Genomic DNA, 27,779 nt, shown 5'->3' with positions numbered 1-27,779 from the left:
ATGCCGTTGTTCGCTGAAACATTGTGGCCAATCTGAAACAGGTTACCGGTGGCCCTTTGGGGACACTCCTGGAATATGATAGAAACCCTATCATCTTACATATCAAACTTCATGAAATTGAAAGATATGTCAATCTACGGTCATGCCGTTGTTCGCTGATCCATTCTGGAACTGGTTCCCTGTGGCCCTTTGGGCACTCCTATGAGAGAAACCCTATTATCCGACATATCAAACTTCATGAAATTGAAATATATTTCAATCTACGGTCATGCCGTTGTTCGCTGACCGTTGGTTGACATATCTATCAATTTTATGAAGTTTGATGCGTCGGATGATAAAGTTTCTCTCATATTCCTGGAATGTCCCCAAGGGGCCACCGGTAACCTGTTTCAGATTGGCCACAATGTTTCAGCGAACAACGGCATGACCGTAAATAAACATGTCTTTCAATTTCATGAAGTTTGATATGGCGGATGATAGGGGTTCTCTCATATTTCGGAAGTGTCCTCAAGGCGCCACCGGTAACCGGTTCCAGATAGGCCAGAAAGGGTCAGCGAACATTGGCATGACCGTAAATTGACATATCTTTCAATTTCATGAAGTTTGATATGTCGGGTGATAGGGTTTCTCTCATATTCCGGAAGTGTCCTCAAGGCGCCACCGGTAACCGGTTCCAGATTGGCCAAGATGGGTCAACGAACAATGGCATGACCGTAGATTGGCATATCTTTCAATTTCATGAAGTTTGATATGTAAGATGATAGGGTTTCTATCATATTCCAGGAGTGTCCCCAAAGGGCCACCGGTAACCTGTTTCAGATTGGCCACAATGGATCAGCGAAAAACGGCATGACCGTAAATAGACGTATCTTTCAATTTCATGAAGTTTGATACGTCGGATGATAGGGTTTCTCTCATATTCCGGAAGTGTCCCCAAGGGGCCATCGGTAACTGGTTCCAGATTGACTAGGATGGGTCAACGAACAACGGCATGACCGTAGATTGACATATCTTTCAATTTCATGAAGTTTGATATGTCGGATGATAGGGTTTATCTCATATTCCGGAAGTGTCCCCAAGGCTCCACCGGTAACCGGTTCCAGATTGGCCAGGATGACTCAGAGATTAACGGCATTATCAAAGATGGACATATCTTTCAATTTCATGAAGTTTGATATGTCGGATGATAGGGTTTCTCTCGTATTCCGGGAGTGTCCCCAAAGGGCCACCGGTAACCGGTTCCAGATTGGCCACAATGGGTCAGCGAACAACGACATGACCGTAAATAGACATATCTTTCAATTTCATGAAGTTTGATACGTCGGATGATAGGGTTTATCTCATATTCCGGAAGTGTCCCCAAGGGGCCACCGGTAACCGGTTCCAAATTGGCCAGGATGGGTCAACGAACAACGGCATGACCGTAGATTGACATATCTTTCAATTTCATGAAGTTTGATATGTCGGATGATAGGGTTTATCTCATATTCCGGAAGTGTCCCCAAGGCTCCACCGGTAAACGGTTCCAGATTGGCCAGGATGACTCAGAGATTAACGGCATTATCAAAGATGGACATATCTTTCAATTTCATGAAGTTTGATATGCAACATGATGGGTTTTCAACAAAAAAATCAAATTGGCCGTTCATCGGGTACCCGGGAACCGGTTCCAGGTTACCCGGAAGTGGCCACTAACACTCCAGAGTGGTTCTGGCAATCGTGTATTGTGTTTTTAGTAAGTTTTATGGATCAATTTCAACTATCATGACAGTATTGGTATCAGATTGGTCAGGATGACTCGTGAAAAACAGGAAAATATGAACTTTTCGGATATTCCGGATTTCCGGAACCGGTAGGTCACCTGGCTCTGATATTAATATTTGTGGTCAAAGTACAGGTAAATATCTGTCAAATGCAACCTGGAGCATCCTGATTGGTTAAAATTTGCCGGAGATACAGGTCGTCAAAGTTGGGGTCTCAAAAGGCCTTTTTCGGTTGTAGTCGATTCCCGGTGGCCACAGTGCCAAATCCGGTTTTCCAGGTCGGTTTCGGAAAGGGGATGTTCTAAGCTTTCATTTGTGACCAAAAGAACCGGAATCGGTCAAAAACTGGATTTTTGGCGATTTTTTAAAGTTTGGGGTCGAAAAGGACCCCAATACCTTATGTGTGATTTTTTTTTAATACCAAGGGAAGGTTAAGACTACGTGAAAGGTTGCAGAACTTGCCCTTTTTTGAAAGTTCTGTGGGTATTCGAACGCGTTGGCCCCGTTTTACAATACAGGTTCTTTTGTTTGAATTTAGCATGATTGCCAGCCTCGATACGATTGGAGCCTGCAAGCTGATTTTCCCAGATATGCAATAAGGAAGTGAGACGAAGAGCTGTGAACTGGCTTCGCTTTGGTGCAGCAGCAAGAAAAAATAAATAATCAGAAGTGAAAGGTTTTCTGATCGACTCTGAAGCCCTACGCTGATCGGTTTGACAAGTTTTGGAGAAAAGAAGGTTTTTGTTCTGGTTTGAACAGATGATAATGAACACAGCTGATTGCTCCACTTAAGTTTACCGTTACTTTAACCGCTGCATATCTTATTACATTTTAAAGGTTTTCTTTTAATTTTGGACAATTAAAATCATCATTATGAAATTCAACTACCAGTTTTCAAAGTTAAAAGCTTGGTGAAGGCAAAGTGCACTTAAAATATAAAAAAGTGGCTAGTATAGTGGTTAAAGAATCTTAAAATAATTCATTTGGTACACCCAACCTGATGATTGCTGCAAAGCGATGTAATCTCAAGGAGATGACATTGAATTGCAACACTACTGCAAATAATGATGAATGAAAAAATGCCCCCTTCAAAGTGGGCTCGAAAAATCAGGGGACCAAAATTTATCTCCGAAAAACTTCAAAATTTCAATTAAAATACAAGTTTAATCAGCTCAAAACCAGTTAAAATACATTTTTCTGCGATTATAATCTGATTTAGGATGTTTAAATTTTGTAAACATATTTTGAATTTTTATGAAATAGCAATGTACAGTGCCCAAAAAAAACAATGGATTGGAAAACAACTGGACGCGTGTAAAATGCATTTTAAAACACTTTTTTTTATCGAAATGTTAAAACATTGGCTTGCAAAATCAATATCAAAATATAATTCTATTTTTTTGCACCTGCACTTTTTCCATAGTTTTTAAGTACACCCAAAACTGGCAGCGCTAGTACGAGAGAATGATGGTCTCGAGTCGAGAGAATAGTGGTACCATCCACGGACGCAGAGAACACAGCTCGAGATGGGCGATAGAACTATTCTCTCGAGGTTCATTTGCAAAAAAAGTTCATCCGTCAAACAAAAAACCAAAAGTGTCGACAACGGGAATCGAACCAGAGACCTTTGACAAACCAAACCAATGACTTAGCTGCCTCGGCCACCACAGCTTGGTGACCATGGAGAAGTCAGAAGTCGATGTATGACACTTGTTGGAGATTTTTTGATTCAACTAACGAATGAACTCATTTGTTATGATGGTGTGAGTTGGTACCATTATTCTATCGATTTTGGCACTGAGCCCTCAATAAATTTTGAGAGAACGATTATCTCGATTCTGAATTTTGGGTGTATGTTTCATGTTAAGCATTCTTTCGCTTTGTAGAATCTTTTGCATAATACTCTTGAACATTTCAAAAAATCTACATCTTAACTGGAAAATTATTCGTAATAACAAGCAGCTCAAACGGTTGAAGTTTAAATAAAAATGCATCAAATTCTGAACTGCTAAACATGAACATGTTGAGAAAATAAAACATCAAGCCAATGGTGACACGACATCACACTAGTGCTGGCTTGAGAAAAACGACGAGTATCACTAGAAAAGGGGTGAACGTTCACTAGAATGGATTTTCTTGCTTCTTAAATTTTCATGAGAGTTTTCCTAGGGCTGAACGCTGGGTGTAGCATAGAGACGTGTAGGTGGGATGTTTAATGTCTCACCAGTGTGTGCTCGATTTTGCTTGAGTAAACTTTTTTATCTCCCTCAATTTATTTAGACATTTTTTATTTAGTTGTCAAAGTCCCATATTGTCTAGTGGTTAGGATATCCGGCTCTCACCCGGAAGGCCCGGGTTCGATTCCCGGTATGGGAATCCTTTTTGTCAATATTTTTTATGTATTTTACAATTTTTCAGCTTATTTCTATTATCGGCCTATCAGCACTTTGAACTTGAGTTACAGCTTTCATAAAGTGTTTTTGACTGTTCTAAAGTAATAAATAGCTCAAACAAAAGTGAACAAGCAATTCTCCATTGTTGACACATCTGAAAATGTTAATTTAATAGCGGAAAACGACAAAAGTGATGTGAATTGGTCGAACGGCTTAGAGTGATCAAAATGGGTATATTTCCCCTACCTACGCAAATTAAACAAGATCAGCCGACTCACTATAACAGAATTACTAAGATCTATAAAAAGTTTTCCCATACCGGGAATCGAACCCGGGCCTTCCGGGTGAGAGCCGGATATCCTAACCACTAGACAATATGGGACTTACGTTGGTAAGGGAATGTTAGAAACTTTTCTGGGAAATAATGTGTTATTTGATCTAAATTTTTTGATATTTTTTAACACTTACAGCTAAAAAATAAAATTTAAAGCATATCAGCCAAATTTAAAATAAAGACAAACAGTTAGAAACTGTAAAATAGTTTATTTTTCAAACCAGCATTTCAATATTTATTTATTAATTTATAAAAATAAATGCGATGCAGTTTTGGGACCACCGGAAAGACGAAAATTTTCAACATCCCATATTGTCTAGTGGTTAGGATATCCGGCTCTCACCCGGAAGGCCCGGGTTCGATTCCCGGTATGGGAATTTTTTTAACGATAATGTAGCTGACTAGTAAAACTTGACTATTACTAAGACATCTAAGAATTGAAGTATATTTTTCAACGAAGTGTGACATTATCTATCAAGCAAAAGGTTTCCCATACCGGGAATCGAACCCGGGCCTTCCGGGTGAGAGCCGGATATCCTAACCACTAGACAATATGGGATGTAGCTATTTTCGATTTTTTTGCTCTATTCTTCGTGGTCACTAATGTCAAATACTTAAACAATGACTTTTAAATCCCGCCGTTTGACATGCATGATTTTTAGAACCCGCCAAACAAAACTAGTCAAAAGTTTTGTTTTCTTTTGAAACGGTGGTGCTTTTTATCGGACCGTTTTTTTAACAGGACCGGATCAAGCCAGAGCAAACTAGCCATGTTATTTTGTGAATCCCGATCTCCGATATTTCATCAAGCTCCCGCACGGCTTGTCTAAAGGTTATTTTTATAAAACTTGTATGAACCTCGGTAATTCTTTCTGGAGCTTGTTGGGGGGACTGTCCCGAGTCAGGGAAACTGTTTTTCAAAAAAATCTATCGGTAAAAATTGGTATTATCTCATTTTGAAGTTTTTATACTATATATTTGAGCTAAAATCATAAAAAAGTATTAAATAAATTGATGAAAATATGATGTTTTTTCATTTCGTTTCATCAAAACTCCGGTTTCGAGTTCCCTAAACATGTCTTCAATATCCTACATCATGGAAAAATGTTAATCTTGGTCATCAGGTTCAATAATAGCTGCAAAATATGTTTTTTCCTATTTTTTTTTAAATTCTTCTTGAAACATCAACTTTATTCGTGTTTATCAAAACTGTATACCTGTTTTTTGGCAAATAACATCCAGAATAAATTTGCACTATAAACATGTTATTACATCAAATCTCTGAAAAGTTTCGACAATTTTAGTGTAAAGAAATTGCAAATTTTAAAATTCTGTGATATTTATTCCATTTTCTTCCTACTACTACTTAAAGTAATTTCAGGATGACAAATCAAAAGCCTTGAGTTGGATTTAAATCTTAGTTTATATGTTGAAAAAATACGTTGAAAAATTATTGAACATCTCACAAAATTCTGCTAAGCGACTCAAGTGTATTGTCGAATAAAAATTTTGTATTTACGGTGTTCCAATACAACAATTTCCTACGTAAACGGCATGGCCAAACTCTTAAGTGCTTGGATCGGCTTAAAATTTTCGGGATTCTCTACCCAATATAGTTTTATTTTATAAATAATTTTTGTTAGGTTATTAGGGTGGTTCCTGCCACGTTAGGGTGGGCCATAAAATGGCAATTTAAACGATTTTGCAATAAAAACATATTTCCAAAACCATAACTTGACATTGTTTCAACCAATTAAAGTCATCCGGTTTGTAAAATAAAAGCGACTAATTAGGCATTCAAGGAAAAATACGCATGAGTTATGTCGAAATGGCATTTGACAATGATTTAAAAAAAATACTCAAAATTGTCATCTTTGAACCGCCTTGACGCGGCAGGAACCACCCTAATAACCGAACAAAAATTATGTATAAAATAAAACTATTTTGGGTAGAGAATCCCGAAAATTTAAAGTCAATCAGAGCACTTAAGAGTTTGGCCATGCCGTTTGCGCAGGAAATTGTTTTATTGGAACACCGTAAATACAACATTTTATTCGACAATACACTTAAGTCGCTTAGCAGAATTTTTAAGATGTTCAATAATTTTTTAACGTATTTTTTTTTCTACAAATAAAATAAGATTTAAATCCAACTCAGGACTTTTGATTTGTCATCCTGTAATTACTTTAAGTAGTAGTAGGAAGAAAATGGAATAAATATCACAGAATTTTAAAATTTTCAATTTCTCTACACTAAAATTGTTGTAACAGGTTGTAACTTTTCAGAGATTTGATGTAATAACATGTTTATTGTGCAAATTTATTCTGGATGTTATTTGCTAAAAAAATACAGGTAAACAGTTTTGATAAACACGAATAAAGTTGATGTTTCAAGAAGAATTATTAAAAAATAGGAAAAAACATATTTTGCAGCTATTATTGAACCACACGACCAAGATTAACATTTTTCCATGATGTAGGATATTGAAGACATGTTTAGGGTACTCAAAACCGAAGTTTTGAAGAAAGGAAATGAAAAAACATCATATTTTCATCAATTTATTTAATACTTTTTCATGATTTTAGCTCAAATAAATAGTATAAAAACTTCAAAATGAGATAAAATCAATTTTTACCGATAGATTTTTTTGAAAAACAGTTTCCCTGACTCGGGACAGTCCCCCCAACAAGCTCCAGAAAGAATTACCGAGGTTCATACAAGTTTTATAAAAATAACCTTTAGACAAGCCGTGATCCCGCTAACCGCTTTTGGAGGACCGTGGAGTGGAAACTTAACAAATTTTCGTCAAAATGTTTGTAGTGAAGCTGCAGCAGAAGACTTTTTTTTAGAGACCTACATAGGGAAATGAAATGTTCTGGTAGAAATTCTAAACACCCAAAGTAATTTAAATTTAAGATTGAAAAACTTGTAGTATTTTTTTGGTGCTGGCATGTTTCTTGTACCTTACTAGCACAAACTTAACAAATACTATCATTTTAATAAAAACAACAGTTTTACAATGTTTGTAAATGTTATTAACCTCATTTTTCTGCCCAAAATTATTTTAAATTGATTCTGACCTTGTTCTTGCATGGTTGCTTTGGTTTATTTTCCATTTTCAAATAAAACTGCAGTTGGCATCACTCTTCTATACTAGTCAGTGCTGCAGAGTCGGGTTTCTTCATGCGACTTTGAATCCATACATTGAAGACAACTCCAACTCTGGATGCAGGATATGACGTTAACGCCGACTTCAGCTCTCCAAAAACACCCGATTCCACAGATTCCGACTCCAAGTGAAAGTTGTTGAAAATTAGCTGAATCCGATGCCGTCTCCGAGGTCTCAATCCAGCTCGAACTTCAACGTCAGCTCCGATTTTCTCGCTCTGTGAAAATAATAACAGTTTTTGTTATTCACATTTCAAAGCTTCTCAATAAATAAATCAATTCCCTTAGATAATATAAGAAACTTAAAAACAAACAACTTTCAAAAGTTAATTTTATCAGATTAATTTAAGCTTAAGGACCCCATTTCACGGTCAAATAAATGACCACAATTAAATTGGTCATAATTATTCCATAGTTCTAGCCAATTTTAGTAAAGTCCCTTAGGGGGTATATCAAATAATTAAAGAAAATCAGCTTTCAAAATTTCAGTTTTTTAGAATAATTTTAGCTTAAGGACCTAATCTCATGGCCACAATAATGACCCTGACGAAATTGGTCAAAATTATCCCATAGTTCTAGCCAATATTACCATAGTCCCTTAAGGTCCCCTAATTAGGGGGTATATCAAATAATTAGAAAAAATCAGCTTTCAAAATTTCAATTTTTTAGAATAATTTTAGCTTAAGGACCCCATTTTATGGCCAAAATAATGACCCCGACGAAAATGGTCATAATTATCCCATAGTTCTAGCCAATTTTAGCAAAGTCCCTTAGGGGGTATATCAAATAATTAAAAAAATCAGCTTTCAAAATTTCATTTTTTTAAAATAATTTTAGCTTAAGGACCCCATTTCATGGCCAAAATAATGACCCCGACGAAAATGGTCAAAACTATACCAAAGATCTAAACATATTTAACAAAAGAAAAAAATATTAACAGATTGTGTTATGGACACTTAAAAACTTTTCCATTTGTGCGATTATTTATGTAATTTTATTTCTAAGTCAGAATACCAAACGAATAACAAATCTAGTTTTTAGAAGGGTTTTTGAAATGCATAACATTTCCTCTTATTAGCGTGTTATCAAACATGTTCGGAATAATATCTTTTCAATACCAAATCTTGTTATTTTATCAGAAACTGTTGTTATTTTTTCTTAGTGAAGTTGAAGTTTAGGATAAAATAATAACACTTTTTGTTATTTTAACAGGATTTGTTATTGAACTATTATTAATTTTGTTATTACCGTCTGCCCGGGAAACCACCAACCAGAATTGCCGTCATGTTTTCTTATGAAACAGGGTGCAACATAATTACTGAGAATTTCAGCAACAAAAATCACGTGTCCCGAACTACTAAAGATCATTTCAGCACTCTTATCCGAATTTTTGGAACTAGGGATTTGTATTTCTAAAATAATTTGGCCACTTTTCTCCGGACCTCGAAAAACACCACCGTTTCAAAAGAAAACAGAAAACTTTTGACAAGTACTTTTCCGATTTTTCCCCAGCAACCCCAGTTGGCTGCGATTTGTTTGGCGGGTTTTAAAAATCATGCATGTCAAACAGCGGGATTTAAAATTCATTTGACATTATTTTGCATAAAGAATATAAAATCATTTCAAAATCCAATCATAGATTGAAAAATGTATCATTCGCATGAATTCTATACACAACATTTCACCACAAAACATAATCTATGAGACCTCCCTTTGTTATGTCATTATACAAATTGGCGAACAAACCGTGCCGGCTGGTGCTTCTTTTATTACGATTTAAATAAGAGGCTTTTCACCTTTCCACGTGGGAGCACGGATGACGGCGCGTTTAATTTTCCCGAAACAATGTAGCGAGAATCAATAAGTCCTCTCACGCAAACACTTTTGACAACCGGCAGCATTCGTCATTGACGTCTAATCTCTGATGGTGTTCGTTTTGTTAATATCACTCTAGAATTTTGCATATTTAATTTAAGCTTTTACCTCTTTCGTGGTCCTCCTACACATTGCACAGAAAAAAATGCAGTTTTATGTGATTGTTAACATTTTAGGAAAATGTCTATATTTTAAATAGTTTTAAAAAGTTCTGCTTGAAAAAACAATAGATTATTTTCATATTTTTTTTCTGAGAAAATTCACAAAATGGTTGGATTAGCACCAAAAGTGCCTCTGTCTCTGCTCTAAACAGACGCTTTTGTTTAGAATGATTATGCGCGTGGCGTGGGTTGGCAGAGGGGAAGTTGAATATTTTAAAAGTTTAAAGGCTTTTAGGTTGCTTTTCGCAGGCGACACAACAATGACTGTGACAACTGACAACAACCATCCAGGCAAATTCATTCACCAATTCGCCGCCAGCGCACCGTCGTGGTCGTGTGCGCGAATTCAATTTGTTTATAATGGACCGAGAATTTTTCTCTCCACAGTGGTGTGATGATTAGTAGGACCTGCCATTCTGTAGAGGTTTGGTGTCGAATTTAGAAATATTGTTTAGTTCTTACTTTTTGTCGTAATATGATTTGGTATATTTTCAATCTTAAGTAAAATTCGCCCGTTTTAAACATATTTCAACATTATTTTTTGAAAATAAGGTACAGATGAAAATTCAAACAAAACAATGTCAATCGGCCAAAGACGAAGAGTAAATAAGCAGTCTATCCTATTTAGGTTAGTTTATGTATACATTTCAAACGAGCAAGAAGGATTGAAATTCCGAAGAATAAATTGAGACAAAAAGCTGTTGAAATTTTTAATGCAAGGCTAACATTTAAATCAAACCAATATAAAATTTTCGAAGCTTTTGAAACATAATTCGTAACATGCGAATTCTCTGATCTCTTCGACAAAAAATACCTTCAAAAGTTGTCCACTATATAAATCAATCATTCTCAATCTGTGAGAAAATTCAGAGTTTATGAATATGTTTGCAAAACAAAATCTTTATCTTGTGATTCCTTGTTCACAATATTTTATGAACAAATTTGTATTTCTTCTATAAGAAGCATTTTTTATTTCCTTAGCTTTCATCTTTGAAGGTATCTAATTATGAAACTGTCAGAAACTAGAAAAATCAGAAAATTATCGGGAAGTTCCGTTGAATTTTGAAGAAACGAGCTGGGAAGGCTACAAGTTTTTACATTATTTCAAGCATAAATAATTTCTTAAAATAAAGTATTATAATAAAACCATGAGCAGTTAGTTAAAAAGGCGTATTCTGAAGTCGATTTCTGAGTTATTGTTTCCTCATGTATTTTAATATTTTTGTTCTAGAGTTCAAAAATAAGTTATAGGTCCTTTTTAAATGACAATTTTTGTGAGTGTTAACATTCTTTCAATTCAAAATATACAGTTTTAGAAATTATTAAAAAAAATGAAAATTTCTTGAGATTTTGGAATTGTTTCGATCATGAGCAGTTCTTATTTTTTTTGTCAGAAAAAAAGAACCCTGTTAATACTTTGGCAGTAAAATAACTTTTGAAATCTAGAAAAATGTACATTTGTAAATATATGTTTTAACTTTTCAATATTTTTTACTGTTTGTTTTTTTTTCAAAAAAAAAAATCAGCCAAAATTTGTGCCTTTGACGGATAATAAATTGAGATTATTAAACCCTCTAAATTTCGGTTGAATATGACATAAAATTTCAAAATTTTCAAAAGTGTTAACGTTTGAGCAGTTTTTGGACCGTAAAAGGTTGAGAACCACTGATATGAATAATTCAATTTATTTTACCCTGAATTTAACTTTAAGAGGTTATTTGTTATTTGAAAACTGTTAGTTTTCATAGTTTAATAAGGCCGATGCAAATATTTTTAAAAGTTTTTGTCCCTTGGCTCTGGCCGGAGTCGAGCTGGGGGGGGAATAAAAAAATATAAATATTAAAATAACATGCCATAGTTTCAACATTTGCATGGAGAAAGTGTTTTAAAATGTATTTTACACTAGTTCAATTGTTTTGCAATAAAAGTTTTCAAAAAATGTAAGATTTGACGAAAACAAAAATTTTAGCGAAAAAAAAACTTTAACGATAGTAGACATCAAAAATTCAAAAGATTTTTAAATCAACCCAAACATGCTTAAAATGATTCTAAACGCAGGGGAATTCATTTTGAATTGATTTTAACTAATTGCACTTAAATTTTCATAAAAATATTGAAGTTTTTTTTAAAAAATATTTTTTTCGCCCCCTGATTTTTCGGGCCAACATTGAAGGGGGGGGACAAAAACTTTAAATAAAATTTGTACCACCCTAAGTAAATGTTATTGGCGATTTTTGTCCCACCGCTGCGAATTTTTTGCAATTGTGAGAACGTCAAAGTTATTCAGAAAACTTAGTAATTCAAATAAACTGTTTTTATTTTATTTTAGTATTTGTCTTATTAAAAAAATGTTGAACTTACGAACCCAATCCTACCAAAAATTGATTATAAAAATTAACAAATTTTGTTATAAATCATTATGGAAATATTGCGCAATTCTCACTAACTTGGACTTCGCACTAAATTATTGCTATCAATCGCACTAATGCGACTTGTCAAACTGGCTTGGGAAATTTTAATTTTCTCAAAAAATGATCAAAGCGAGCCAATGTTGCTCACCTGTCAATCGCAATTCTAGAGTGCGAATATCCAGTTTGGTGGAAACTGCGACTGGAAATGTAAATAAATAACTGATGGTTGCCTAGTTTTTGGAAATTTTGTTGTCAAAAGTGCGAGAGAAAAGTGCGGGCCAAATCCAAGTTACAGTGCAAGGATCAATAGTAGTTCATATAGATTGCTCTGGTTGATGTGCACCGTTAAATAAAAAAACGATTTTCAATCATTTATCATTCAATCATTTATGACCAAATTATGACCAAAAATCGATTTTTCGATACTTTGGCTCAATTCTGAGGGCAGATCCAGATTCAGCGGGCAACATATATTTGGACAATTTTCGATTTTCATTAGGGTGGTCCCATATGATTTTCACTAGAAAATTAGACTTTTTCAAATGAAGATATCTCGAGTTAAAAAAAAACGCATCTGAGATTTTTTCAGCGTTTGTAGTGCTAGATCTATTTCTAATGCAACCTGATGCTTAAAATTTGGCTTGCGCCTTTTCAAGATATTTATGTTTTAAATTTACATCTTTTTTACCTTAAAACGGCTGTAACATTTAACCCTTAAGTCCAAATTGACATGTCAACAAATAAAAACGTTCGTTTTTTTAGAGTTCTAAAAGTGCTCCAAATATCACTTTTCTCTTAAACTTAACCCTTAATTGCCACGTTACAAAAACTGATTTTTGAAGGTTTGCTCAGATGCTTTCTATAAATTTGGTTGTAGAAGGCGTAGATTAAGAGATAAAATTTTGGTGTCTTGGACAAAGTTGCTTAAATTAGCCAGCCAAGACCAAACAAATCCCAAAAATATTCCTGTAAAGTTAGATTTTCAAAACCACCTTAATCGTGAACCACCCTAATATTAAACCAAACCAAAAGTTGCTTCTTTCTATTTGCAACAACTCTTCTGAAGACACTAAAGCTCCAGAACTTAACCAGTTTTCGGAGTATCCATTTCCACTTAATTTTGCGATCTGGACCACTGTGCAGTGATTGCAATATTATTGTTCAACATCTCCACACACACAGACATTGGCAAAGAATTTGATTAGGAGCTGTTATGTATACGTGAAGATCGGTCTACACAGAAAAAAATGATAGTAATATTCATCAGAAAATGCAGACAGATTTTGTGTCTAAAAAATGTGTAATAACAACAGAGAATTAGGAATTTTTATTAGTTTCTGATGAATATTCATTAGGTTCACATTTTTACACATTTTTTAAATAAATATTACTCAAACATGAGGTAATATTAATCCTATCAAATTTTCAACATTCAAAAATTAACTCTTTTTGCTGTGTAGGAGGTTGAATTAAGAAGTTCATCTTTCGAAAGATTGTATAATCTTTCCTCAATGAGAAAGGCAAAATTAGTACAATTTGCTTGAAAATTAAAATTTTAGATTGAAAACATATTCTGATGAGTTTCAAATCGATTTTAAATCGACGCTGTCGTGCTATCTTTTCGCACCCGCCATTTCGAAGTTCCGAGAAAACGCGTATTAGGGTTTGACCTTGAATAAGCAAAAACTAGAGCACACAATGTAAACAATAACAAACACGTTTCGTTTGGCTAACCATTCTGTGCATTGTCTGGTTGAAGTTGGTTGCTGGAGTCCCGAGTTATGGTTACAAATTTTTACGGTAGTCTAACTTGTACGTGCGTCAAACGCGACCTGACCTGAAATCCCTTTGGTCAGTTGTCGCACTTACATCAATTTTCAGGGTGTGACAAGATAGCACGGCAAGATTGAATCTTCTTTCATATGAAGAGCGACAACAATGCATGGAGTTTTTTTTTGGTTTTTATTGAACATCGCAGGATTGAAATCGAATTTTGGGGATCTGTAAAGGTCAAATGGTGATGCATTGTTAGCTGCACGAAATGGCGTTCTTTACTCAATTTGGCCCAAATGCATGTTCTAATCAAATGGAGATATATATTTTATTGGACAATTATGATCCCATCAGGCTTAGCATTTTTTATAAGCATACCAAAGCAATATTTTTGATTGCAATTAAAAATCAAAAATCAGTTATAAAATTTGGCTTTTGAATTATCTATAAAAGTTTTTTCTGATATTTTATACATCCCAAAGTCTCGAGCTCACTGTATTTTCATCTACTTTTCACACCCACCCATTATTTTCGGTAAGTCCACAAGCTCTCTGCAAAGCACTGCCACGGTAATGATTTTTTGTTCTTGTGCTCTCAAACGAGGAAATTCTCGCCGGTAAAATGTTTTACGGCGGGGGTCGCCCCCAAAGTTCAAGTTCACTGTTTTATTTGCAAATTCACAGAAGGTAAACCAGCAGCGCCGCCTCTGTATTGTGTCATCCCTCCGCGCTGCCGTCAAGCTTAATTCTGGTGCTTTTGTGCAGAGGTCACCGACACATCCATTTGGAAAATTGCCCTGCTGGAAATTGTTCACTTGGTTGATTGTTTTGAAGATTACATTTTTGAAAGGTTGAAGGTTTTTTTCTTTTATGACACAATTTAAAGCACGGATCCGATCGCACTATTATCGATTTGCTTTTAATTCAATTATGTGAACTTGATTGTCCTCCATCGCCTGCACTGGTCGATATCCAGTACTGACACTGCAAATAAAAACATTGAAGGAACAACACACGTGTCCCTGGAAAATCGATGAAAAGTGTGACCCAAGTCAAGCACGTGACTTGACTTAGACTGGTTTGTTTGACGTCAATTTTTACCTAAATAGTTTTTAAGAAAATTGTTAATCACATTCTTTTCTTAAAAAAAAAAAATCTAAATATATACAAAAAGAGCTAAAAGAGCAGCAAACGAGACATACAAACAGTTCGAAGCATGATTCTAAAGAGAGCAAGTCAAGTCAATGTTATATTTTCGTTGCGTTTTGTGTTTTGCCTATAGTGCGCGATGCGCATTTTGTTGTTTGTTTCCGAAGCACCTCAAACGTGTTCTATGAATTTATCAGGTTTTCTTTCCTCGGTTCCTGAAGCCTTGGTTCAGCCGTTCCCTGGTTGAATTATATATACATATTTTGTTTACGCTCCGTTTTCTGGTGATTTCCAAAGACGGAGTTCAGCAGAATAACAAGAGCCTCGATAGCGCAGTCGGTAGCGCGTAAGTCTCATAATCTTAAGGTCGTGAGTTCGATCCTCACTCGGGGCAGTTAACTTTTTGCATGATAGGAGCTTGCTTACTAGGGACTCATGTTAACGTGACGACTTCCATCATTGCCATGATTTTTGGTTCAAAGAGATAAATTTTGCGTCGCAATCAATATTTTGACGGAATTCCTTCAACAAATTGTTCAGAATAGTACCCTACCCTAGTGTTGATACTTTTTGGAAACGATTATCCCATTCCTTGTGAAGTTATGGAAATCGTCATTAATCAATGATTGCCAACTGACTGTGCCACAAAATTATATAAATTTTGAAGCACAATTGATTTCGATCAAAAATTTATTCAGTGACTTCAATAAGGCAACAACCGGCACACGCTGATTCCTTTTGGTGCTGAAATTCGTTTAATTGAATTTTATACAGAATATTTTATAGTGATGAACAATTTTCTTCGAAAATGAACAACCTTAAATCATATCATTATTTTTATCTCGGTTTAAAATTAACAAATGCGATTTTCAAAAAACTAACTTATTCCACCTATCCATCAAAGATTTTTTTAAGTATCATAAGAGCAACTCTCTACGAAATCGGCCGATTTCGACCATTTTTATTTTTTGTATTTTTTGATTTGACTCAAACTTTGTGGGGGCCTTCCCTATGACCAAATATGCTATTTTGTGTCATTGGTTCACCCATACAAGTCTCCATACAATTTTGGCAGCTGTCCATACAAAAATGGTATGTAAATATTCAAACAGCTGTAACTTTTGAGTGAATTTTCTGATCAATTTGGTGTCTTCGGCAAAGTTGTAGGTATTGTTGAGGACTATTGAGAAAAAAATAGGTACACGGAAAAAATAATTGAGGATTTTTTATCACCTTTTTTTTTTCACTAAAACTCAATTTCCCAAAATACATATTTTTTGATTTTCGAGATTTTTTTATATGTTTTAGGGGACAAAAATCCGCAACTTTTGAGCCATAGAAAAACATGGTCGAAAAATCTGCCGCCGAGTTATGAATTTTTGAAAAAATAGTGATTTTTGGAAAAAATCGAAGTTTCATGCAAAAACAAGTTTGACATTATTTTTTAATGCAAAATTGAATTTACAATCGAAAAGTACTTTACATATTTTTTGATAAAGGGCTCCGTTTTCTAGATATAGCCACCGAAAGTTTGATTTTAGCGAAATATTTGCAGTTTTTCAATTTTTAAAAATAGTGACCATGAGTGACCATTTCTAAAAATATATTTTTTGAAAAGTTCAGAAAATTTGCTATAAAATTGTCCAAGAGACATTGAAGATTGGACCTTTGGTTGCTGAGATACAGCGGCTTAAAGAAAAAGAAACACGAAAATTGAAGTTTTTTAAGTCTCATCCAATTCTAAGTTTTTTCATATATTTTCATGGAGGCGCCCGACCATTCATAAAGCTTCGTTTTAGGTGAAGATGCAAGAAGTATCGCGCACCTCCTTTTAAATATATAAAAAAAATAAAAATTCAAAAAAATCCAAGATTCCAAGGTAACATAATTTCTAGGTCACGGATATTTGAAAAGGACCCCTTAAGCGTTCTTACCACGAAGATTTTTTTAGATACATTTATTTTTAATAATAAACTTCTTCAGCCTTGGCCTGATGTCTATGTACGTCTTAAAAAATTCAATGGAGCATTAAAAAATAGTTTCGTTTAAAATTGTTATTTAAAAATACAAGGTGACTATGAAAGTCACTGTGCTCCTTATAAATGACAACTTAAAAGTGAGCAAATTTAATTTATATGTTAAATCAATCATTAAGGCCAGCTTTCTTTTAATGATCATTAAAAAAAAATACCAAATTTAATATTTAAGCTTTTAATCAATTTAATGAAAATTTGAGGTTAAGTAAATAAATCCAATTAACTTACCAAACTGTTCTTCTGAAAATGCCTTCAAAACTGGCGTTTTTTTAATTTCTGTTTCAATAACGTCTAAAACTAGAAAAAAAATCCGGTTTTTTCCACTTAAAGAGTTTTTAAATAATCCTATTTATCGATGTTTTCGAAATAATAGTAAACTAACTTTTGAAATATTTAAAAATATGTAGAGTCGGAATCGAAGTCGGAATTAACCACTTTTTGAAATCTGGAGTCGTAGTCAGAGTCGGCTAATCCCAGAAAGCCGGAGTCGGAGTCGCTTAAAATATGACCCGACTCCGCAGCCCTGATAAAAATGAATAACTGCGACTTTTTTCAAAAAAGTTACCTTAACACTGGAACGCCCAACGCATGTCCAACTTAAACGGACGCCCAAGCCTCCCAAAAAAGGTGGAACGGTAACTTCAACTCGCTGGTTCTCGGGCATTACTCAACCAATCGGGACGATTCTTGTTTCCAGTGATTTGTAAAAATGTCTAGATGATTCTTAAATTTTGCAGAACTTGATTTGAACAAATCTGTAATTTCTGCGACCGAAAACATCGTTCCACCTTTTTCAAAAAGACTGCCTCCGCGGAATTTTCGGCGAATTTTTTTTTACACGCGAAAAAAAATTGGAACGATGTTTTTGATCGCAAAAATTATAGATTTGATCAAATTTAGTTCTGCAAAGTTCTAGAATCATCTAGACATCCTAACAAATCACTGGAAAGAAGAATCATCTTGATTGGTTGAGTTATGCCCGAGAACCAACAAGTTGAAGTTACCGTTCCAACTTTTTTGAAGCCTTGGGCGTTGGAATGTTAAAATGGCTATAATTTGAAAACGGTGCACTTTCTCAAAATTTCACTTAACACTGGAGCGCTCAACGCATGTCCAACTTAAGGAGCCATTACACTACCGCAAACAAACTCGCATTTTTTTCGTATTTGACAGTTTGCCAAACTCGCAAACTCGTTTGCGGCAAACTCGCAAACAAGGCAAAATGTATGCAGGCTGACATTTGTACAAACAAATCCAGGCAAACAAACAAAGCAGGCATACTGGCAAACTGTCAAAAGGTGCCATGATAAAAGATTCAGTGTTTATAAAATGAAGACTTTATTTGTGATTAACTTAATATTTTTAACGTTTATAACTGAAGTTTGATTTGAAACTGGAACGCCCCGGGACGATTCTTGTTTCCAGAGATTTGCAAGAATGTCTAGATGATTCTAACATTTTGCTGAACTTGGTTTGATCAAATCTTTAATTTCTGCGACCGACAACGTCGTTCCAACTCTTTTAAAAAGACTGCCTTCGTGGAATTTTCGGCGATCCATTTTTACTCTAAAAAAACTGAACGATGTTTTTATTGCAAAAATTAAAGATTTGATCAAATTGAGCTCCAAAAAGTTCTAAGATCAAAAGAATCATCTTGATTGAGTGAATTATGCCCGAGAACCAGCGAGTTGAAGTTACTGTTCCAAATTTTTGGGAGCTTTGGGCGTTGAAATATTAAGTATTTTTTGATTGCAAATTCGATTTAACATCGAAAAATGAAGTAGAAAATGGGCAACTAGTAGTTTTCCACGATAATTTTGACGAGTGATATGTTTATTCCTTTTTTCCTATTTAAAAGAAAAAATAGTGAGTTATTTTTACCCACCAAACTGAAGCTAACGACAGAAAGTATCATTCCCAAGTGTCAGTTTCCTGCAAATTGACGGTGGAATGCACAATTTCTTCAAATTAAGTTTGGTAGGCTCAATACAGGTACTAGGCCCAAAATAGGGACAAATACCCTGATTTGCCAAAAAACTGTGTTGTACATTGAAATTAATCCAATACTTAAAATAAACATTGTGTAATTAGTCCAATCACGCTTTAGAGCTGACGGTACAAACAACAAAATCACAAAATCGATCAGAAATTCATATTTTTAGATAAATATTTTCGATATTGCAAAGAACTACTGCACAACTACCTAAAAGACTTTTCTTTGAAATCATTAAATACCATAGAGCGAAACGGTTACTAAGCAGGGACTTTCGGAACAAACAAACTTGCGACAAAACCACCAGCGTTTGATTTTATGATTTTTATTTGTAATCATTCAGCAAAAAATCTTTATTATTCACTTTATTTCACATATCGTAAATTAAGTTACTCATTACATGACACATTCTTTCATTCATATTTTTTTCATAAACTTACATTTTTTTTTGCATACGAACACATCTTTTGATTCCCATCATATTTCAGTGGTAATTTTAGGTGATTCTCTCCATCTCTCTTTCTCTCGTATTGTGTGTGTGCTGTGTTGCCTTATCCTTCTTCTTCTTCTGTTAACAATCTTCGCAAAACTTTCACAAACTCAACAAACAAAATTCCGTTCTCGCGCGCTGCAACGCTACAACACAACAGCCAACAACTGTCGCCCGACAGATCTGTCAAAAGATGTGTCCCTCGATATATTTTTTTGTTTTGTTTTTGTTTTTCTGTTTTAATTGTGTATAAGATTTATTTATTTTTTGTTTGATTTCTCTTTTTTCCTTTCTTGCGTTTTTTTGATCCAACTCACTGATATACACGGTAGTTTAGAGAGTAATACACGGTGTATGTTTTGTTTATTTACTTATGTTCATATTTTTTCTCGGTAATGTTGCTCACTTCAAGCTATGGATTATCTTTTAATGGTACCGATAAAACCTGTTGCTTCTTTTGTCACGTTATCTGTTTGTAAGTGTGTGTGTGTAATAGATAATGTATCTGCTGATTGAGGACGCTTCCGGTAATATAATTCTTGTTTTTTTTTTTGTTTGTTTGTATAACACAGAAATTTGCTTTATCGACATTCATTTCATTAAGTTGCTTGTAGCATTTGATAGATTTTGTTGGTTTTTGTTTTTGTGTGTTTCCATTATTATTTATATTTGACAGTCATAGGGTTGAATGTAGTAAAAGTTTCGTTTGTTATTCTTTCTTTTTTCGTATGTTTTGTTTATCGATTACAGGTTATGTTTGTTTTGTGATTTTTTTTCCTTTCATTGCAATTAAATAGAATAGCTTTGAACGACAAATTGATTGGTTTCGTTTTGTTTTTTTGATGGTTTTCTCTCTCTCTCTCTCTTTCGTACAAAATCTTAAGTCATTAGGAATGCAAAACTGTTTGGTTGGTTTGTGTGTGCAATGATCGTTGAAATCTTCCGAGAACGCTGTCTTTTGGGGAACGGATCGAATTTAACAAAAAAACAAGATGGCGGCTGGCCATTGACAGTCACACAAGATGGCGGTGGCGTCGCAGTCGTGCCCAACCATGGGGTCGAATTAAGGGGCCAGTGAGTCAGTATTGGGTTGAGCTTGAACAAAACAAAATGGGAGGTTGGGGAGAATCCTCTCGTCTCTTGGAGTTCTTGTGAATTCGATCTAAAAGAAGGCAGAGAGAGAGGCTGCGACCGACGGTGTGTGACGTCTGGCTGTCAAATCTTATCGACCAAGTTTAAAACAAGGGTTCGAGGATTGGCTTCGGTTCGGGGTCGGTTTTGGGGGACGTTTCGAAGAGTTTTTTTTTAATTTTTAATTTGGAATTTTGCTTGTCGAAGGTTCGAGAAGGGGAGTTTTGAAAAGTCAGAGAGCGTTCGAATTATAAAAGTAAAAAACAAAACTGCTATTTTTTTCTTGGTTTTTCTTTATTCTAGACACAAACCAACTAGCATTTAAAACTTTTTTTGAGTGTTTTCCTCCTCTACAGGTTTAGTTTTCAACAGTTTCATATCGGTAAGAAGCTTGTAAGTTTAAATGATTAAAATCTATTAATCAGCATGTGGATCATAACTTATTTAAATGTTCATTTTAAAACTATAGTAAATCATGTGTGTGTGTGTGTTTTTTATGTTGCATAATCATGTCGTTCATATATTTTCATTTATTTTATTAAACCAACGCTTTTCACTTCTTCCACAACTAGAATGAATTGAACTTTATTAAATTATAGTTACAATAAATCAAAAAAATGATTTTTATAGTAGGATTTTCACATTTTTCGGTTTTTATTTCGTTTTCGTATTTTCTAATCACAGAGAATGTAATCATCTACATGCTAATATGCATCTATTTCTTAGTTTTTCTCCTCTTGTTTTCATCAGCTTCTTCCTCTTCTCACTTTACTAGACATAATTTAAAACTCTCTTCTTCTTTTGCATATTGTTTGCTTTCGCTTCTTGAGTTCAGTTTCCGTCGATGCTCTTCCTTTCCCTTTCGAAGGATTCTCCCCGCGCAATCACACTCACTTTCTCTCCACTCGTCTCCATATCTCAACTTTAGATTAGCTTACACTCAAAAAAATATTCACGTTGAAGTTACGTGAAAAGCTATGTGGTATTTTTCCACTAAACTTTTCACGTAACTTCTACGAGGTGGCTCTAGTAGAAACGGAATATGCTTGGCCAGATCATTTCACATTGTTTCTACGTGTTTCACACGTAGAAGCTATATGCATCGATTGATGAATTCTACGTGCTCTGTAGTAAACATTATTTGATTTTTATGGTTGTAGTATTTATTTTTTTTCGAATGGAAATAAGAAGAAATAAGGAGTAATTGTTAAAGCTCATTTCCTTTATTAACTATAAATTTCTTCGGGGTGATTTCACTTTTTGCCACTTATTCAAAAAGATCGCGGGTGACCTTCTGCCTAGCCTTCTGCCATGTCGATGCTCCTATCTTTGTGCACCAGCGATCATCGATCGATCGCAGCAGACTGATGTCCAGGGAACCACGTTTGAGTGCTGCTCCAGTTCGGCTGCGTTGCGTTTGGCCACATCGCTAATGTGGCCGAGCAGGAGGATGTTCAATCGACGCTAGCTGATTCCACCGGCCACCATGGTCGCACGGGAACCCGTTTCGAAATCGTTGTCGTAGATGGTCGTGTTGTTTGGGCTTACGTCGTCGAACTCGAGTTGATGCCCAGCTTGCGATACGCTACGAAAAGGTCCAACCCGAACACAACCGCGTACATGAACTGGCCATGTCCGTGATATTTTCGGTGGCGTCAAACACCACGGTAGCTCCGGCCACTAATGTAAAAACGGGGCTAACATTTCACTGGCTACCGGAAAATGATGCTGCTCACAAGGATCGGATTCTGCAAGAAAAATATTATAAATTATTAATAAAATAATTCTAGCTTATTTCAACTTACCGTTCAATTGCAATCAAATATTACGGACACATATCCGACAGCACGTCTTAACTGGACGCACTCAATTTTCACACTAAAATAATCACGTAGATATTTGGCCGAATTGCGCACTCGAGTCTCGTTGAAGTTACGTTTCAAAACACATAAAAGCTACATGAAAAAACCTAGTGGAAAAATACTATATGGTTTTTCACGTAACTTCAACGTGAAAACATTTTTTTTTGCCAGTACACTTTCACATTATTTTTACGTGTGTCACGTAAAACAGGCCTAGCGAGGGGAAAATCGTGGTTACGTGATTTTTCAGGTAGCATCAACGTGTGGATTATTTTGAGTGTAAGTTCGATCCTTCGGCCCTTACCAGCTATCAGTGAATAGTTTTAACTTGTTTTTTTGTTTGTTTACTTTCTGTGCCAACAACAGCTTAAGTGTATGTGTGTGTGTGGGTGTGTGTCTCTTTCTCAGTAACTGGTCACTGTTCTGGCAAGCGCGGCACACCAGCGTTGCCAGACGGCAGCAGCAGTGCTGCCGGATACATTTTTTACAGTTTAACTCATCACCTCAGTTTTTTTTTCTTCAAATCATTTCTTTATTTGTTTGTATTTCTTCCTAAACGAGACGGCATTCAGTTTCCGAACAGATTGGACAGTCTTCTTGAACTCTTTTTCTTTTATTTTTAAAAATAGTTTACACGTTTTTTCGTCTGCTCAAACATGCTTTAGACTTTTTGTTTTTCTTTTTCATTTACAAAACAAAGGTGTGAAACCAGGAAAGGGGAAATCTTCTACGTGACTAAAGTTAAAATTTAGACAACTTTTCGTGTTCTCATAAACAACTCAAGGGTAGGGGAGAAACGGTGAGAGAAAGGGTGGAGGGGGACTAACACAGCCATTTTAATTAAACATTTTCACACTCTTTTTCTAATAATTCTCATGCTTTGCCCAGGGGAATTCGTTAAAACGTGGGCAATTATCTGTTCAGAACCGCTAAATACTCTGCAGAGGAAGAAGGAAACTTGTTTAATTGTTTTTTTCTCAGTTTGCGCCACCGTTAAAACTTTTTGCTTGATTTGTCGATGAGGCATTTAAACGACCAAACGACAACCGTGCTGCCAGTTATACTGATTTTCAGTGTCTTTGCTTGTTTTTAATTCGAATTAAATGGTGCTAGGATCAAAATTAGTTTCTTTTTAAACTATTATCATGAAAAATAAATACATTTCAAACCATTTCCTTCTGACTTTGCGCATGAAAAAACAAGCAATTATGAGGTCAAGGCAGGATTGGGAAGAAAAAAGGTTGTAATTCGACAAGATTTTGACAGTTGGCAGGGTTGACACTCACCCACCCTTGAAATATTATTTTTTCATAAAAATTGATCAGATTTGAGCAAAATACTGCAAAAATTCTAAAATACATTTTATTTTTAATAGTGACTTTTTTTCATGCACTAGGCACATAATTTGATTGAAAATATTATTTAAAAAAATGTAGAGTAAGTTCACAAAGCCAAATAATTAATTTTCCATAAACGATATTTTTTTATTTTGTTAAAAAAAACTAAAGGTTTGATTTGTTTCATTAATTGTTGAAAGATAATATTCAAAATATGCAGTCCAATTCCTGTCTGTCAAAACGAGTTATATTCCTATTGACAAAAAATCGCTCAGATTTATGCACAAATCATATAAATTTTCACAAAATAAAGTTTTTTGTTGAAAATGATTTATTTTTCACATTTGCCAGAGAGTGTAAAATTTAGCTTTTAATTCTAAAATATTCTTTTTGTAAAAGAACATAAATTTACAAAACAAAAAAGATACAATAAAAAACTGAAATATTCAAATTGTTTTTTTACAAAGAAATTATTTTTCAACATATTTATTTTCTGCCAAACTTTTAATTTAAAAACATAACAATATTTTTTTTATTATTTGGGTGTTAAATTTGGAGCAAAAAAAAAAATCACTAATTTAAAAAATCTTATAATTTTTAAGCAAAGATCAAAAATGTTTAAGAATATTAGAAGTTTCGACAGCCCAAGTTGTCTTCGGTTTCAAACACAGAATTATCAGTTTAAAAAAACATCCATGAAGCTCACAAGTCTTGCTCCAATCTCAAAATTTCAAATCTCATCACACTACGGCCTGCTACGATTTAAAAAAAATGTTTTCTTTCCTGTAAGAAAAACCCAGCAACAATGGCGTCCACAGGGAAGTAGGGAGAGAGGGGCAGAAAATGTCAAGTCTTGCTTTGTTATTCGTCTAAAACTTTGCTCGTTTTTTTGTTTGAACACCTAGTTAAAAATTGCTTTGATGCCCCGTTTTCTTCCTCACTCTCTCACGCACACGCAGCAGTAACTTCGTGCGTGTTATCACAAAATATCGCGCTTGATTTTTTTTATTCACAGACACACAGACACTGATAAAAACACGTCGGCTAGTGCGCGTGAATGTTCTATCTACAACAGATTTAAGTGTGTTGCTTTGGTTGTTTGTACACTATTTACACGTGTGGTTGCTGTCTCTACTTAAGGAGGTTTTAGACTATGACAAACAAACTTGCACTTTTTTTTCGTGTTTGGCAATTTGCCAAACTAGCAACTTCGCAAACATAGCAAAATGCATGCAGGCGAGCTGTCAAACTGGTGAAAAGTGCGAGTTTGTTTGTCATAGTGTAATACCTCCTTAAGTGACTGCGGATCAAAGAGAAGGGTGGGGGGGTCACACTGGGAATTAAATCAAACGTAAACGCCACCTCGCTGTTGCTGGGTTGAAATTTGGTCATATTTATCCAACTCATAAAGATTCTTTGGCAAGAGTGAGAGGGCGGGGTCCTAAATTTCGCTGTGCAGATTGTACTTTTTGAGTGGGGGGGTTACCTTCCGGGCGACACACATCTCACAACAGGTACCGAGGGTGGTGGCAGAGGGGAAGGCAGAAGGAAGGAGACTTGTCCTAGCGATCTCATCTATTCGACACTAAAATGTTTGTAAAACGACTGTTTGCTTCTTCCGCGGCGGCAGCTTGGTCGTCGATCGATCCAACTAGCAGGGTGGTGGTGACGGCGTTGGTGTTGATGCCGTCAGCTGATCACGTCGTGAGCCACGTCGTGTTGCAGGTGCAGAGCGTGGTTGGGACGATCGGCGCGTAGTAGATTCCGTTCGCGTACAGCAGGCCGGCCGGTTGCGGTGCCAGGGAGATGTGGGTTTGCTGGGGTTGTTGGGGATGCTGCTGGGGGGTGTTGCTGGGGGTGAGGGTGTGGGTGGGGGTGTTGCAGCTGGAGGGTTTGCGTCTGGGGGGGAGGCTTGCTGAGCGTGGTGGTGGTGGTGGATTACGGTTTGCTGCACTGGTGAGTGTGGCTGAGGTTGTAAGCTGAGCTGGGAGAGCTGAGTTTGGAGCGGCTGGAGTTGGTGCAGAGTGGTGGTGGTGTGCTGCTGCTGCTGATGATGCTGGTGCTGCTGGTGGTGGTGGGGCATCGCGCTCGTGGTCGTGATGATCGTGGCGGCACCGTTCTGTTGCTGTTCACGGTACAGGACCTGCATGGCGAGCGTTTCGATCAGCATCAGCGTCTGGCGGCGCTCGTGGCCCATCAGACAGACCGTACTCTGCTCGACGACATCGTATAAATGCATCAGGTACTGGTACTGCAGATGTTCCTCGACCTCGCCCCAGAAGTGGTTCCTCAGGTAGCTCTCGAGCTTGATCCGCTGCTGCTCAATGTCCGGGAAGTCGATGAAGAACCGCGAGCACATGTAACGCTCCAGGGTTTTTATCCGCTGCTGGTCAACGGGAGCGTAGTTCCTCACCATCAAGTTGCAATACTTGAGCAGTCCACCGCCACGGATCTCCTCCGGTTGCCGCGTCGAGATCAGTTTCTTCTGCAGATGGTACAGCGCTTCCTGGAAATCCCCGTAAACCGACTCACCCACCACGGTCGGGTAAAAGTTCTCCGTTATCATCGGCTTTTCGGTGCAGTCCCAGAACAGCAGTAGCGAGTCGAGCATAATCTGGAACGAATCCACGCTGAACTCAAACTGCCGACGCATCGTGTCGACAAACTTCAGCTCGACGTTCTTGTGCCCTGGTGAATTACCCAGCGAGATCAGACTCCAACGATCGCCATCATTATTATTGTTCACCTTGACCATCTTGCCAACGTACGCCTCCTTCAGCGAGCACTGCGTTATCCGCCGCCTCACCACACCCTCCGGCAGCAGATCCAACAGCGACGACAACACCGCCGACTTGACCCGGTCAAAGTGACGGTTCGAGCTAAACTCCACCGCAAAAATCAAATCCAAATCGTTGTACGGCTGCGCCTCCAACGCCAGCACGTGACTAGCAGCCCCACCGTTCAACCGGATGTCCTTCACGATCATCCCGGCCCCACCCGACCCAATGTCCGCCTCCAGCTTCTCCCGCACAATGTTAACCAAATCCCTCAACCGAACCTCCAGCGTCGGAAAGTTTCCCCTCCCGTGGATCGCCACCGGCTCGTTCATCACCTCGTCCAGCTTGCGGACCTGCTCGAACGACAGCACCGCCAACCGCTGCGCCGAATTGTCCAAATTCTCGTACGACGATCCATTCTCCGACCCGGCCGACGAAAGCCCCGAAGAGGTCGAAGCCGCCGACGAAACGGCCGACGAAGACGACGAAGAGCCGGAAGAGTACGACGACGATGAGCAACTCGCTAGTGAGCTGTTGGAGCGTGGCGACGGCGGCGGCGACACAAACCCGGCATCCGATTGAGCGTAGCTATGCGTCGTGTACGTCACTTTGCTGTTGTGGTGGTGCTGCTGCTTGTGTTGGTGATGAAACTGCTGCTTGTTGCTGTGGTATTGTTGATGTGGCTGCAAGTGATGCTGCTGCGGCGGTTGTTGCTGCTGCTGGTAGGAGCCGTTGTGTTGATGCTGGTAGCTGGAGTCCTGCTGCTGCTGCTGCTGCTGCTGACTTTGCACATGATAGCCGTCCATGATCCTCGTGTTGTACGAGTCAGGAACTTTCAAAGTTCCGCACTGGAAAAAAGAGAAGGAGAAAAAAAACGTTAGCAAAGTTGTTTAACCAACACGCTAGAAAAAAAAATAGAAGATGAAACACGCCCACCTTGCTCGGGCGGATGCGGTTATTTTGTACGCTCTTGTTGTGTGTTATTAATACCCGCCAAGGTCGGTCGCGGTTCGCGTCGCGAAGTTATTTAGATTTGCGGAAATGGACGTTTTATCTTCTTTTTTGCGCGCTCCCTGTTGCCATGACGCAATGGAGATAGGACGTTGAAAGCATGAAATAAATTGTAT

At 36.7% G+C, this 27,779-nt stretch overlaps 1 protein-coding gene, 1 long non-coding RNA gene and 5 other non-coding genes across 7 annotated transcripts in view; 3 read left to right on the top strand and 4 right to left on the bottom strand.

Moving 5' to 3' along the window:
• The first annotated feature begins 4,067 nt into the window (after window positions 1–4,067).
• On the top strand, window positions 4,068–4,139 carry Trnae-cuc. Its single transcript has one exon. It is a non-coding gene; the product is annotated as a tRNA-Glu (tRNA).
• A 327-nt stretch (window positions 4,140–4,466) lies between these two features.
• Trnae-cuc lies at window positions 4,467–4,538 on the bottom strand. The gene has a single exon. It is a non-coding gene; the product is annotated as a tRNA-Glu (tRNA).
• A 257-nt stretch (window positions 4,539–4,795) lies between these two features.
• Window positions 4,796–4,867, top strand: Trnae-cuc. The gene has a single exon. It is a non-coding gene; the product is annotated as a tRNA-Glu (tRNA).
• A 110-nt stretch (window positions 4,868–4,977) lies between these two features.
• On the bottom strand, window positions 4,978–5,049 carry Trnae-cuc. The gene has a single exon. It is a non-coding gene; the product is annotated as a tRNA-Glu (tRNA).
• Window positions 5,050–15,347: 10,298 nt separating this feature from the next.
• On the top strand, window positions 15,348–15,420 carry Trnam-cau. Its single transcript has one exon. It is a non-coding gene; the product is annotated as a tRNA-Met (tRNA).
• Window positions 15,421–19,367: 3,947 nt separating this feature from the next.
• LOC119769597 lies at window positions 19,368–22,688 on the bottom strand. The gene is made up of 2 exons (XR_005278441.1): window positions 22,482–22,688; window positions 19,368–22,424 (listed from the first exon to the last, which is right to left on the bottom strand). It is a non-coding gene; the product is annotated as an uncharacterized LOC119769597 (long non-coding RNA).
• A 2,556-nt stretch (window positions 22,689–25,244) lies between these two features.
• The window catches only part of LOC6048947 (terminal nucleotidyltransferase 5C), a 147,476-nt gene continuing 144,941 nt past the window's right edge, over window positions 25,245–27,779 (bottom strand). Inside the window, 3 exon segments of the mRNA XM_001865747.2 lie at window positions 25,245–25,746; window positions 25,748–25,798; window positions 25,800–27,500. Of these exon segments, the coding sequence (XP_001865782.2) occupies window positions 25,573–25,746; window positions 25,748–25,798; window positions 25,800–27,500 (1,926 nt within the window). The 3' untranslated portion in view covers window positions 25,245–25,572.

This window comes from Culex quinquefasciatus, chromosome 3, assembly GCF_015732765.1.
Source record: "Culex quinquefasciatus strain JHB chromosome 3, VPISU_Cqui_1.0_pri_paternal, whole genome shotgun sequence".
Classification (NCBI taxonomy): domain Eukaryota; kingdom Metazoa; phylum Arthropoda; class Insecta; order Diptera; family Culicidae; genus Culex; species Culex quinquefasciatus.
This window is presented reverse-complemented; position numbering and strand designations above follow the sequence as displayed.